This window comes from Chiloscyllium punctatum, chromosome 39 (assembly GCF_047496795.1).
Source record: "Chiloscyllium punctatum isolate Juve2018m chromosome 39, sChiPun1.3, whole genome shotgun sequence".
NCBI classification, from domain to species: domain Eukaryota; kingdom Metazoa; phylum Chordata; class Chondrichthyes; order Orectolobiformes; family Hemiscylliidae; genus Chiloscyllium; species Chiloscyllium punctatum.
The window spans coordinates 53,333,445-53,346,411 of NC_092777.1; the positions used below are offsets into that span (position 1 = coordinate 53,333,445).

Here is a 12,967-nt window from a genome sequence, read left to right on the forward strand (position 1 = left end):
TCAGCTGTAAGGGCAACAGCATGTGTCCACAGATCTCCCCCAAACTCTCGGGCTGCTGTGGCATCGGATCCGCCAGCTACCTGTCTCCACTTGTCCGCTGGGCAAGCTGCCAGGGCCAGCTTGTGTATGTCTCTCAGGTGTAATTGGTGCCTGACCCATACATTATCCAGCTCTTCCCAGAACTTGGTGTTTGTGCTCCGGGGCTGTAATTTGCCCAGGGAGGTGATAATTTGCTGCCTCTCCCCTGTGGTGAAGGGTTTATAATTTGTTTTGTGCTGTGAGTCTGTTCCTCCTCTGGTAATGGACACTAAGTTTTCCTTGCACGGTTTGTCCAATAGAGGGAGCAGTTGGTCCCTGCTGGAGAGAGTCAATCTCCCTTTCCTCCTGTACTTTTTCTCATCTTTGTTCTAGCTCCATTATCCTATCCTCCAGCTCCTCAATTCGTTCTTGCCTTTTCTTCACCTGCCAGTTGTTCAATTAGGTCTGCTAATTGGTACACGAACATTACCCGTATCTTTTTAGTTTAATTTGTTTTTGTTTATTTATCCACACTCTCTGTTGTGCTAATGTCTGGGATGGATCCCAACTACTTTTCTTCATTTGCTCTGTCAACCCTAGTCTGTCTGCTTTGGATTTCTCAGTAAGGGAGCCTGCAGTGTCGCCCTTAAAACTTCAATCTGCCATTTAGGAGATTGTGTACCCCCGGATACCACCAACAATAAAGTATTCCTAAGCAGTGGGGACTTCTCTACCCCCTGGCCAATAATACTGTCCCAGTACTGTTCGTATGGCTTTAGCAGCTCCTAGCAAGGTGTGCTCTCTACCAGTGGGACTCCTCTACCCTCCTGGCCACCACTACTAGTTGATACCTACTGGTCGGCTGAGAATGCTGGCCCAATAGGGTGTGCTCTCTACCGGGAGTCCTCTTCCCTCCCAGTTACCTCTACTGACCCAACACCTCCCGATAGGCCCAGAAACCTACATCTAGCCTGGTGTGCCCTCTACCAGTTGGACTCTTTATCCTCCCGATCACCGCCACTATTCAAGCTCTGTCGTTCTTCTATGGTCTGACAGGGTATCACACTTACTCACGATGTCCATGCTCCCCACTTTGGTAACATGCGTTCCACTGAGGTTTGGCCCTTGTTCAGAGTGATTAGCTCCTTTTCCACACCATATTGAGAATTACCAATACAAACAGTACCCAACTTTTAACTTTAACTGGATTCTGCATCCCTCCAGACCTCCCCCTCTCTGAGGATGAAAGATTAGTCCTCAGCAGAGGCCTCACCTTCATCCCCCTACACTCCCAGATTAACGAATTCAACACGCGGCGAGACATCAAGCATTTCTTCCGCCACCTTCGCCTCCGTGCCTACTTCTTCAACCAGGATTCCCGCCCACCCTCTGACGACCCCTTCTCCTGCCTCCAACACACCCCATCCACCTGAACACCCCGTGCTGGCCTCTTACCCGCCCTCGATCTCTTCATAGGCAACTGCCGCCGCGACATTGACCGTCTCAACCTGTCCACCCCTCTCACCCACTCTAACCTCTCACCCTTGCAACGTGCAGCCCTCCACTCGCTCCGCTCCAACCCCAACCTCACCGTCAAACTGGCAGACAAGGGAGGCGCGGTGGTAGTTTGGCGCACCGATCTTTATATTGCTGAGGCTAAACGCCAGCTCGCGGACACCTCCTCCTACTGCCCTCTTGACCATGACCCCACCTCCCACCACCAAACCATCATCTCCCAGACCATCCATAACCTTATCACCTCAGGGGATCTCCCATCCACCTCCTCCAACCTCATAGTCCCACAACCCCGCACTGCCCATTTTTACCGCCTGCCCAAAATTCACAAACCTGACTGCCCCGGCCGACCCATTGTTTCAGCTTGCTCCTGCCCCACCGAACTCATTTCTGCATACCTTGACACAGTCCTGTCCCCCTTAGTCCAAGAATTCCCAACATACGTTCAGGACACCACCCACGCCCTCCACCTCCTCCATGATTTTCGCTTCCCTGGCCCCCAACGCCTTATCTTCACCATGGACACCCAGTCCCTATACACCTCCATCCCCCATCACGAAGGCCTCAAAGCCCTCCGCTTCTTCCTTTCCCACCGAACCAACCAGTACCCTTCCACTGACACTCTCCTTCGACTGACTGAACTGGTCCTCACTCTGAACAACTTCTTTTTCCAATCCTCCCACTTCCTCCAAACCAAAGGAGTAGCTATGGGCACCTGCATGGGCCCCAGTTATGCCTGTTTCTTCGTTGGATATGTGGAACAGTCCATCTTCCGCAGTTACACTGGCACCACCCCCCACTTTTTCCTCCGCTACATTGATGACTGAATCGGTGCTATCTCGTGCTCCCACAAGGAGGTTGAACAGTTTACTAACTTTACTAACACCCTCCACCCCGACCTCAAATTTACCTGGACCATCTCAGACTCCTCCCTCCCCTTCCTAGACCTCTTCATTTCTATCTCGGGCGATCGACTCAACACGGACGTTTACTATAAACCGACTGACTCCCACAGCTACCTAGATTACACCTCCTCCCACCCTGCCCCCTGTAAAAACGCCTTCCCATATTCCCAATTCCTTCGCCTTTGCCGCATCTGCTCCCAGGAGGACCAATTCCAATACCGAACAACCCAGATGGCCTCCTTCTTCAAAGACCACAATTTCCCCTCAGAGATGGTTGATGATGCTCTCCACCGCATCTCCTCCACTTCCCGCTTCTCTGCCCTTGAACCCTGCCCCTCCCACTGGTCCTCACCTACCACCCCACCAACCTCCAGATACATCGTATCATCCTTCGTCATTTCCGCCACCTCCAAACAGACCCCACCACCAAGGATATATTACCCTCCCCACCCCTATCAGCGTTCCGGAAAGACCACTCCCTCCGCGACTCCCTCATCAGATCCACGCCCCCCACCAACCCAACCTCCTCTCCCAGACCTTCCCCTGCAACCGCAAGAAATGCAAAACTTGCGCCCACACCTCCCCCCTCACTTCTCTCCAAGGCCCCAAGGGATCCTTCCATATCCATAAGAAATTCACCTGCACCTCCACACACATCATTTACTGCATCCGCTGCACACGATGTGGCCTTCTATACATTGGGGAGACAGGCCGCCTACTTGCGGAACGTTTCAGAGAACACATCTGGGACACCCGCACCAGCCAACCCACCTGCCCCGTGGCTGAACACTTTTAACTCCCCCTCCCACTCCGCCAAGGACATGCAGGTCCTTGGCCTCCTCCATCGCCAGACCCTGGCCACACGACACCTGGAGCAAGAGCGCCTCATCTTCTGCCTAGGAACCCTCCAACCACAAGGGATGAATGCAGATTTCTCCAGCTTTCTCATTTCCCCTCCCCCCACCTTTTCTCAGTCCCAACCCTCAGACCTAGCACCGCCTTCTTCACCTGCAATCTTCTTCCCGACCTCTCCGCCCCCACCCCGTCCCCGGCCTATCCCCCTCACCTTAACCTCCTTCCACCTATCATATTCCCAGTGCCCCTCCCCCAAGTCCCTCCTCCCAACCTTTTACCTTAGCCTGCTTGGCACACCCTCCTCATTCCTGAAGAAGGGCTTATGCCTGAAATGTCGATTCTCCTGTTCCTTTGATGCTGCCTGACCTGCTGTGCTTTTCCAGCAACACATTTTTAAGCTCTGATCTCCAGCATCTGCAGTCCTCACTTCCTCCTTATAACAGTTAATACAGTTAACACTTATTCTTCACAAGGTAAAAACAATAACTGCAGATGCTGGAAAGCAAATACTGGATTAGTGGTGCTGGAAGAGCACAGCAGTTCAGGCAGCATCCAACGAGCAGCGAAATCGACGTTTCTGGCAAAAGCCTGATGAAGGGCTTTTGCCCGAAACATCGATTTTGCTGCTCGTTGGATGCTGCCTGAACTGCTGTGCTCTTCCAGCACTACTAGTCCAGTACTTATTCTCCACAGACAAGCACTTAAAATGTTTTTTTTTAACTCAGTACTGTAGAAAGTTAGACATTACAATCACTATATCTTTCAAACTGTGTCTTTAGCCCAGTCTGACTCTTCCCGTTTGCAGGTACAAATTGGTTCTTACCCTAGCTCTGGCTTCCTGATCGTGGCCTTTGACTAGGACACCAAAAATCCTGCTCTCAGTGCCAGTTGTTGTGGGGAAAATCACCAGCCTCAGAGTCAGAGTCGGTGTTCAATGACAGAGTTTATTGTACAAAGAAATACCGGTGCTCTGGGGAGAGAAAGACACCAATAGCCCAGTGGTCAGCAGCGATTCTTCTCTCAACCTGGAGCACATGTCAAGATACCTTTATAATTAATAGGTCAGTGATGAGGTTATTGTTTCTGTAACATAATTTGTTTGTTGTCAACATTGCAGAATCGTTTCAATGCAGTCATTGTCAGCTCCAGCGCAACTTTTGTTGATTTCAGCGCGGTTGTTGTAGGTTTCAGTGCAGACATTGTCAATTTCAATGTCTACGTGAATGTCCATTGCTGTAGTAATGGGTGCTAATCCCTCTTCCTGAGAAGGACCATTACTGCAGCCCTGGCTATTAGCACTTTGTGTTGAGTCCATATCAGATAGCATTTCTATCAAAGGTGTTGGCTGGACCCAGACACTTCGGCAGGCAGTATATGCTACTCATATGTATTCTCTCCCGCACCCACCTTAAACTAATCAACTAGGTTGTGAGTGCATTGTGCTGGCATTCTGGTGGCCCCATGCAGTATCTATGTTTGCTTTGCTGTCTCTCTTCATATTGTGGTCCAGTAGCCATGTATGCCAAATATCCAATTTATGGCACAGTGGCCATCTTGTGTGCCTAGTGTCACACTGCCCTGTGCCATCTCCCACTTCATTATAATCAGTTCCTGGATGAGGTTTCCCAATTGATTATGGTTCTAGATGGGGTGCTCCAAGTTGTCAAACTCCAAGGTGAGGAGGGTTGAATTGGCTTCCCTTCATTGTTCACTTGCACTTGGTTAACTGCAATAAATGAGAGTCCAAAAATGGTTTAAAAAGCCATAATGATCAGTCTAGAGTTCTGTGAAAAGTCGATTATGAGACTTTGTGGCTGTTCTGTTGAGTAGCATGATCAGTGTCAGCAAGCAGTTGATTCTGTGATGTTTGGCCTTGCAGGTCAGCTGAAGGACCTTTATCCTATTTCCTTCAGTGGTTTCACTTGCCTTCTGGCTTCCAGCAAAGAGAAATAAATTTACTCTCTTTGTACCTGCAGTGCAGGGATGATTAGAGATTTTTTTTAACTGTGACCCTCACAGCACACATCTTCAAACATTGGCATTCACAGACCAAGGAGAAAGTGAGGATTGCAGATGCTGGAGAGTCGAAGTTAAACAGTGAGGCACTGGAAAAGCACAGCAGGTCAGGTAGCATCTGAGGAGCAGGAGAGTATGTTTTGTGCATAAACACTCACAGACAAAGGTTGAAACTGGCTTTTAACCCATGTTCTTGAGTATTCTTGAAAGGAAAACCCATGAGCAGGTCCTTCAAGACATGCTCACTATGTAGAATACAAACTGAAGAAGATGTTTTCTTGCTGAGAGGAGGTAATTACATTTTTTTTGCAGTTCTGTTCTTTGAAGTCTCACTCTTTGAAGTTGCTTGGCACCCTACTAAGTGCCATATTACAAGGGTTCACACCAAATCTTTTGATAGTCAGTGCATTCTATGCTTAGAAGTTATATTTGATTTGGGTAAATGTAAGATATTGAATTTTGGTAAAACAACTAAAGGCAAGACTGTATACATTTAAAAGTATGGCCTTAGAAAGTGTTGCAGAATGGAGAGACCTTGTAGTTCAGGGGCATATTTCTTGCATCACATATAGACAGGTTGGTTAAGAAGGTTCTTTAGTATGCTTGCTTACATTGCTCAGACCTTTGAGTAAAGGAGTTCGGATGACATGTTGAAGCCTTAGGGGACATTAGTGAGGTCTCTTCTGGAGTACTGTGTCTAGTTCTGGTTGCTCTGTTATAGGAAGGATATTATTAAGCTGGAGAGGGTTCAGAAAAGATTTGCCAGGATGTTGCTGGCAATGGAAAGTTTGAGTTTAGAGGCTGGATAGCCTTTTTTCACTGGAGCATAGGAAGTTTAGGAGGTGACCTTCTCAAGGTTTATAAAATCATGAGGGATTTAGATAAGTTGAAAGACAGGTGTCTTTTCCCTGGTGTGGAGGGAGGGGGAAGGGGTGGTGGGATTTCAGTAAGAGGAGGCATATTATTAACGTGGTGGAGGAAGACATGAGGGGCAATTCTTTTTACACAGAGAGTGTTACATGTGTGGAATAAACTTCCAGAGGAAGTGATGGATGTGTGTACAGTTACAAAGTTTAAAAGACATTTAGATAAGTATGTGAATTAGAAAAGTTTGGAGAGATTTTGTCAATGATGATGAGCATTTCGCCAAGCTCATCCTGATGCCTCCACTTCTCGCCTTCAAACAATCGCGAAACCTTAAACAGACCATCGTTCACAGCAGACTACCCAGAACTTCAGGACAACAGTGACTGCAATACCACAGAGCCCCGGCCATGGCAACCATGTCAGATCATCAAGAAGCATACTAAAATCGCACGTGGGAACACCACCCACCATGTACATGGCAGACTTGGTCAATGTTGTTGATCTCATATGCTGCAGGCAAGGATGCTCCGAGGCATATTGGTGAGACCATGCAGACACTATGACAATGGACATCATACAACAATTGCCAGACAGGTATGTTCCCTCTAAGTTGGGGAACACTTCAGCGGTCAAGGATATTCAGTCTCCGATCTTAGGGTAAGTGTCCTCCAAGGCAGTCTTTGAGATATGCAACAGTGCAGAACTGCCAAGCAGAAACTGATAGCTAAGTTCCATATCCATGAAGACAATCTGAATTGTGATCTTGGGTTCATATCATGTGATATATGACTCCAACACACTGTTCTGTATCCATTACATTTTCCTTACTGTCTTGTTTTGACACCATCACCTTGATAAATTGATATAATCTCTCACCTTAATTACTTTGTATAGTTTTGGATTACTTGTTACTTTGGTTAGATCCTTGACAGCTACTTTTATACAATCATATTATTCCAGTCATTTGGTTTCTCTCCAGCACCACCTTCCTTTTTTTAAATTATCTTTCTGCCTCATTTAATTGGATTATAGGTCGTCCCTTCACTTGTTATTCAGCTACTGACACTTTACTCACACAATCTGACACTTCTGATCACCTGCAGAGACTTATTATTCGACACTCCACTCACATCATTTGTCTGATCTTTTGATGTCTCTACCATTGACTTGCCTGCCTATAAATTTTGTATCTGTGTGCATCTCTCTCACTTCACCTGACAAAGGGGCTATGCTCAGAAAGTTGTGATTTCAAATAAACCTGCTGCGCTATAACCATGTGTCATGGTGATATGGGCCAAGCGTAGGGAGGTGGGACTAGTTTAATTTGGGATTATGGTCGGCATTGATTGCTTGGATTGTAGGGACTATTCCTGTATGGTAGGTCTCTATGACTTATGACTCAATTATCAGCTAGGGTACCTTGCATGCCTTGTTTAAAAAGCCATATCTAGTTCAAAAGTTCAGTATGTTAATAAGTATTTTGGGGTGCTGCTCTGCTCCCATGACATTAGAATCCCTAGGAAAGATTAATTCAAACATTCCAAAGGTCTGGCATATCCTTATATAATGGTATTCATTCTAATGGAAGTCAATCTTTTGTTATATGTTTGCTTCCACAGATGCCTTCCGTAAGATGTTAACCTGTATGTGTATGTTAGCAATTCCGTGGTTCAGTAGTTATTTTTGACTTTTGTACATTCTGTGGAAAAGTCCCATTTTCTTACAAAAGTTGCATTGGTTTGATAAAGCTGGACATTGTGACTGTTAATATAGTTTTTAAAAACCAAACCCGAGCCATCAGCATATTTTAGTGGAGCGAGAAATTTTAGTCTGTGCATTTTTTTGCCACTGGAGGTGTTTCAATCCCATTTTTGCAAAAACTGAGTTACAGGCCAGCTTAACCTGAGTATCATGGAATGTTGTTTTGAGAGTGTGCAAAACTGCTCATGAACAGGATGAGAAAGAATGAGATTCTTATCTTCCAATCCGTGGAATATGAATTTCTTTCAGCAACAGCTCTGAGTTCTGGAAATGAGGAAGTTGGAACTAAGTGCCATTTACATCCCGTGATATCCCAAACTGACATTTTAACATGTGCGCCTAGGTGTATGTGCATACTACTCTCCCTCACCTCCAGGAGGTTTTTGAGATCTGTATCAGAAAGGTTTTAGACTTCCTTTCATTTTTCAGTGTGCCATATTCTTTTGGTTTGGTTACTTTGAGTGGTTACTTCACTTCTTTTGGTCAGAATTCTTCAAAATTTTATGTGGAGAAATAATAGAAAGCAGTCTGAGCTCAAATGGGTGATCCAAGTACTGTTAATCTTTTCATCCTTTTGTTATGTAATCAGCTATTGATCTGTGTGGACTGAACTGACTTTTTAAAGGTTAACTCTCATTTATATCTACTCTAATTAATTAAACTAATGTACCACAAGATATGCATGAATATTTATGCCAATGTATATACCACATAGCTGACTAAGCAAATTGACTCAAAATCATTATCCATACTTTCAAATTCCTCCACAATCTTCCCTCAGTTCTTTCAACCATATATCCCTGCTCATATAGTATACTTCTATTTCTAAGCACCTGATCGTCTCTTTAGGTAGATTACTTCTGTGATTTAGCATCTGTACTATTATTCATTCTCTTATGAATCTACTGTTTGTTCATTATTAAGTACATAGAGATTGTATTTAAAACAGAAATAGAAATTGTTGTGGAATTTCCAAATATTTAAATGTCTTTCCTAATTCCTCTACAGGCTCAAAAGAAAATTGTTGCCATGGAAGTTGAATTGCAAGCACTAGCACAGTCAGCTGCTCTATTTGAAGTTTCTGTTCCTGATTGCAAACAGTTAAAAGCCTGCCGCAAAGAAATAGTATTATTGAAAGATCTGTGGGACATGGTTATCCTTGTAAGTTTTGATAATTATTCAATTTCAGATTTACAATTTTAATCATGATATAATTGGACAGACTGATCATTAGTAAGCGCAATTTCTTCATGACGAGGTAGAGGTAGATGAATATTTTCAATGTAGATGCTCTGTCAAAGAATTTAACTGAGTGGCTTTTGGAGTAGAACATCAATCATATGCACAAAGCTGGTGCCTTGTGCTGGGACTTACTAAGATGAGGACAAGAGATATACTATCACTTGGGCCCATGTTTTCATCAGCACTTCATTCTTTGGCTGCCCAGTTTTCTATTAACGTAAGAGTGAAGAAACAGATAATATAGTGTGCAAAATAAATAAGTGGCTATTAATGGCAGTTACTCTTTGTTGAATGTAATGTTTGAGGATAAGATTTCGTTGATAAAGGACACAAAATAGCAAATAACACTGCAGAAATTGTCCAATACCTTGCCCATTTAAACAACCAATATCCAAGATGGATGGAAGCTAAGTATGAATTCGCCCCCAAAAGTAGCCAAATTATCAAAGAATATTCAATTGCAGGGGTAACCTATTAGAGAAGTCACCCTCATAATTGGATCAGTAAGAATCCATGAGGAGCTACCTCTCTAATCAGAGATAGGTTCGCTCTTATGCTTGCTCATAATGTACCTATCAGAAACAAACAAATGAGGGAAGCCTATGATTGGAAGAGCAGTCAGAAGCTGAGTGATGGAAGTGAACAAATCAAGAAGGACTACAGTAATTCAGGCTACAGTAATAGAGACCTATAGCACAGAAAAAGGCCTTTAGCCCATTGAGTTTCTGCCAATCAAAGTCAAGCACATAAACTATTCTAATGTATTTTCCAGCATTTGGTTCATTGACTTGTATAAATTGGCATGGCAAAAATACATCTAAATAGTTCTTAAATACTTCTTATGGGGGTTTGTGCCTCTACCACACTTATAGCCAGTAAGTTCCAGATTCCCACCACCCTCTCGGTGAAAAGAAAATTCTCACATTCTCTCTAAATTTCCTGTCCCTTACCTTAAATCACTGACCACAGTCATTGATCCTTCCACCAAGGGGAGAGGTTTCTTCTCATCTGATTGTCTATGACACACATTATTTTGTACATCTCAGTCATGTCCCCCCCCTCCCCCACTCAGTTTCATCTGCATCAATGAAAACAGCCCCAATCTATCCAATCTCTCTTTACAACTAAAACTCGTCCTTCCAGGTGGTTCCTTGTTCTTCCAGGTGGTAAATGGTTTGGGATTGGAAGATGTTTTAAGAGTAGTCATGAAGAATTATTGCACTCTATGTTATAAGTGATGCCACTGATGACAAGGGCAGCAGATGTATATGAACACCAGTATCTGCAAGTTCCACTCCAGTACGCTGGTTTTCCTCAGATATATATTCCTATTCCTTCACTGTCAATCAGTTAAGATCCTGGAGCTCCTTTCCTAACAGCAATGTGGGTATACCCATATCACATAGACTGCAACAATTCAAGAAAGCACCATATCATCACCTTCTCAAGGTTATTTAGGGATAGGCAGTAAACGCTGGCCTAGATAGCAATGGGCACAGCTTGTTTTTGAATATAAAAGCAAAAATCAGTGCCTAGGACTCTGATGACTGGTCAGCACGCACAGTATGACAGAGGCATACTGGTAATGTCATAGGTGGACTGCCAAGGATGTTCCAGTCTCAGATCATTTACATGGCTTGGGTATAAAAATGGTACAGGCTGAAATCCTGCTAGGGACCTGCAAAACATTTGGCATGCAATGTGGAAATTTTAGGTCAAGAGCTTGGGAACTGTGGAGGAGGGATGTGTTTGGATTTGTGAGCTTTTTGCCTCAGATTCTCCATGAGATCCACTGTGCCTCGGTGATAGTGGGAGTCAATGTATAAGGTATGGAACAAAGTGCCAATTAAGCAGCTGTTTTATTTGAGGTAATATCAAGGTTTTTTTGAGTGATGTTAAAATTGAAGCAATTTAGGCAAATGAAAAGTATCTGATCTACAAGACTTGTGCCTTGTAGATGGTGGACAGGTAATGCCACAGAATCCCAAATCTTTGACCATTTCATATAGATACAGTATTTATATGGCTGGTACAGTCAAGTTTCAGATCAATGGCAACCCCAGGACATTGATAGTGGGGATTCAATGATGGTAATACCATTGAATGTCAAGGGGGCTGGTGAAATTCTCTCATTGGAGATGGTGACTACCTTGGAGCTGGTTGTTACACATGTTATTTGTCATTTATTTGCTCAAAACTGAATATTGCCCAGTCCTGCTGCACATGGGCACAGACTGCTTCATATCTGAGAAATGATGGTGCAAGTGGACCTGGCTAAGGTAGCCATCAACTAGTCCAGGCAGTGGGCTGTGGAGTGGGTCATAGTTCCCAACTGCCTTCCTCGTTTTTGAGATTAATCCACAATCAGATGTCTTTGAAGGGGGAGCATACATTGTCCACCAGTATTAAAATAACTCCACAGAGGTCAGTATCCCATCACCAAGTCACCCTTTATTTACATGTGGAGAGTCCTTGATGCTGATTCAGCTTCCTCAGAGCCAGTTCTCAGATAGAACAAAACCTCTGACACTCCTGTTTATCTTTTTCTTTTCAAGCCTGACATATTCAGTACTAGAATCATTGAATATATATTTTTAATTTAGAACTATAACATTCTTATCAATTAATACTGCTACACTCTTTGCTTTATCCTTCTCTGTCATTCCTGAACAACACTCCTGCTTGTCTGTCAGCCAGGGCTCCTTGAATGGACCAGATTAACAGTCTAATTCGGGGAACTCATATTCAATGAGATCTACCTGGTTGACCTCATTACAATCACAAGTATCTTCAAAGCTTTGAAGGAGAGCTGGGTATCATGGGGGCTGGAGTGCATTATTTCCTCATAACATTATTTTGATTTAGTTCCTTTCCTTGGTTCCTTTTGATCTTTTGTTATTATCTCATTGCTGCTGGACAGTGTTTGTAATTTGTTAATTGGCAAATTCCGTAATTTGGTGATGGATTTATTTATCTTTATAAATAAAGAAACATTAGTCTTATTAGGGCTTTTGTGGTGCAATGGTAGTGTCCATACCTCTGGGCTAGTAAGTTCAAGCTTGCATCTCATTTCCCTGGAGGTGCAAATTAACATGTTCAAAATGGTGGATAAAGATAATTAAACAAAATCTCATGAGAACTCTTATGTTGCAGTGAAAATGTGATTTATCTGCACATTATCAATAGTTCAGCAGTTTCAGAGATCCAGAGTTAACAGTTCGAATGTATGACTCTCACAAAGGTCAACTGTCTGTTTTTTTGGCCAAACCTTCTCAAAACCTAACTTTAACTTTTTACTAAGTTTATTTAGTACAGCTATTTTTCTCTCTGAAAAATGTAACAAATACATTCCTATTTTCACAAATTATCTCCATTATACAGGTTAGCCTAACCATTGAAGATTGGAAGACCACCAAATGGAAAAACATTAGTGTGGAGAACATGGATGCAGATTGTAAGAAGTTTGTGAAAGACTTGAGAAGTATGGATAAAGAGATAAGGGCATGGGATGTTTATTCTGGTTTAGACAACTTAATAAAGAACACAATGACTTCATTGAAAGCTGTAAGTGAATTGCAGAACCCAGCTATAAGGGAACGTCACTGGCAACAACTCATGCAGGCAACAAAGGTACCAAACATTGGGGCATATTTTGTTTATTTAAATATAAATGCAGAAAGTGTGGCCTACAATTTCCAGTCACACATTGCTCACTTGAGTCATTTAGAGCACTGGATATCCTGGGATGCAATCTGACAGTTTTGTGCACTCCTGTCTTATTTTTCTTC

At 43.5% G+C, this 12,967-nt stretch overlaps 1 protein-coding gene across 1 annotated transcript in view; it reads left to right on the forward strand.

The window, feature by feature from the left end:
• LOC140464058 (dynein axonemal heavy chain 17-like) overlaps positions 1–12,967 on the forward strand; it is a 408,886-nt gene that overhangs the window by 110,765 nt on the left and 285,154 nt on the right. Inside the window, exons 17-18 of the mRNA XM_072558720.1 lie at positions 8,946–9,098; positions 12,561–12,809. Of these exons, the coding sequence (XP_072414821.1) occupies positions 8,946–9,098; positions 12,561–12,809 (402 nt within the window). The remainder of the gene's footprint in view (positions 1–8,945; positions 9,099–12,560; positions 12,810–12,967) is intronic.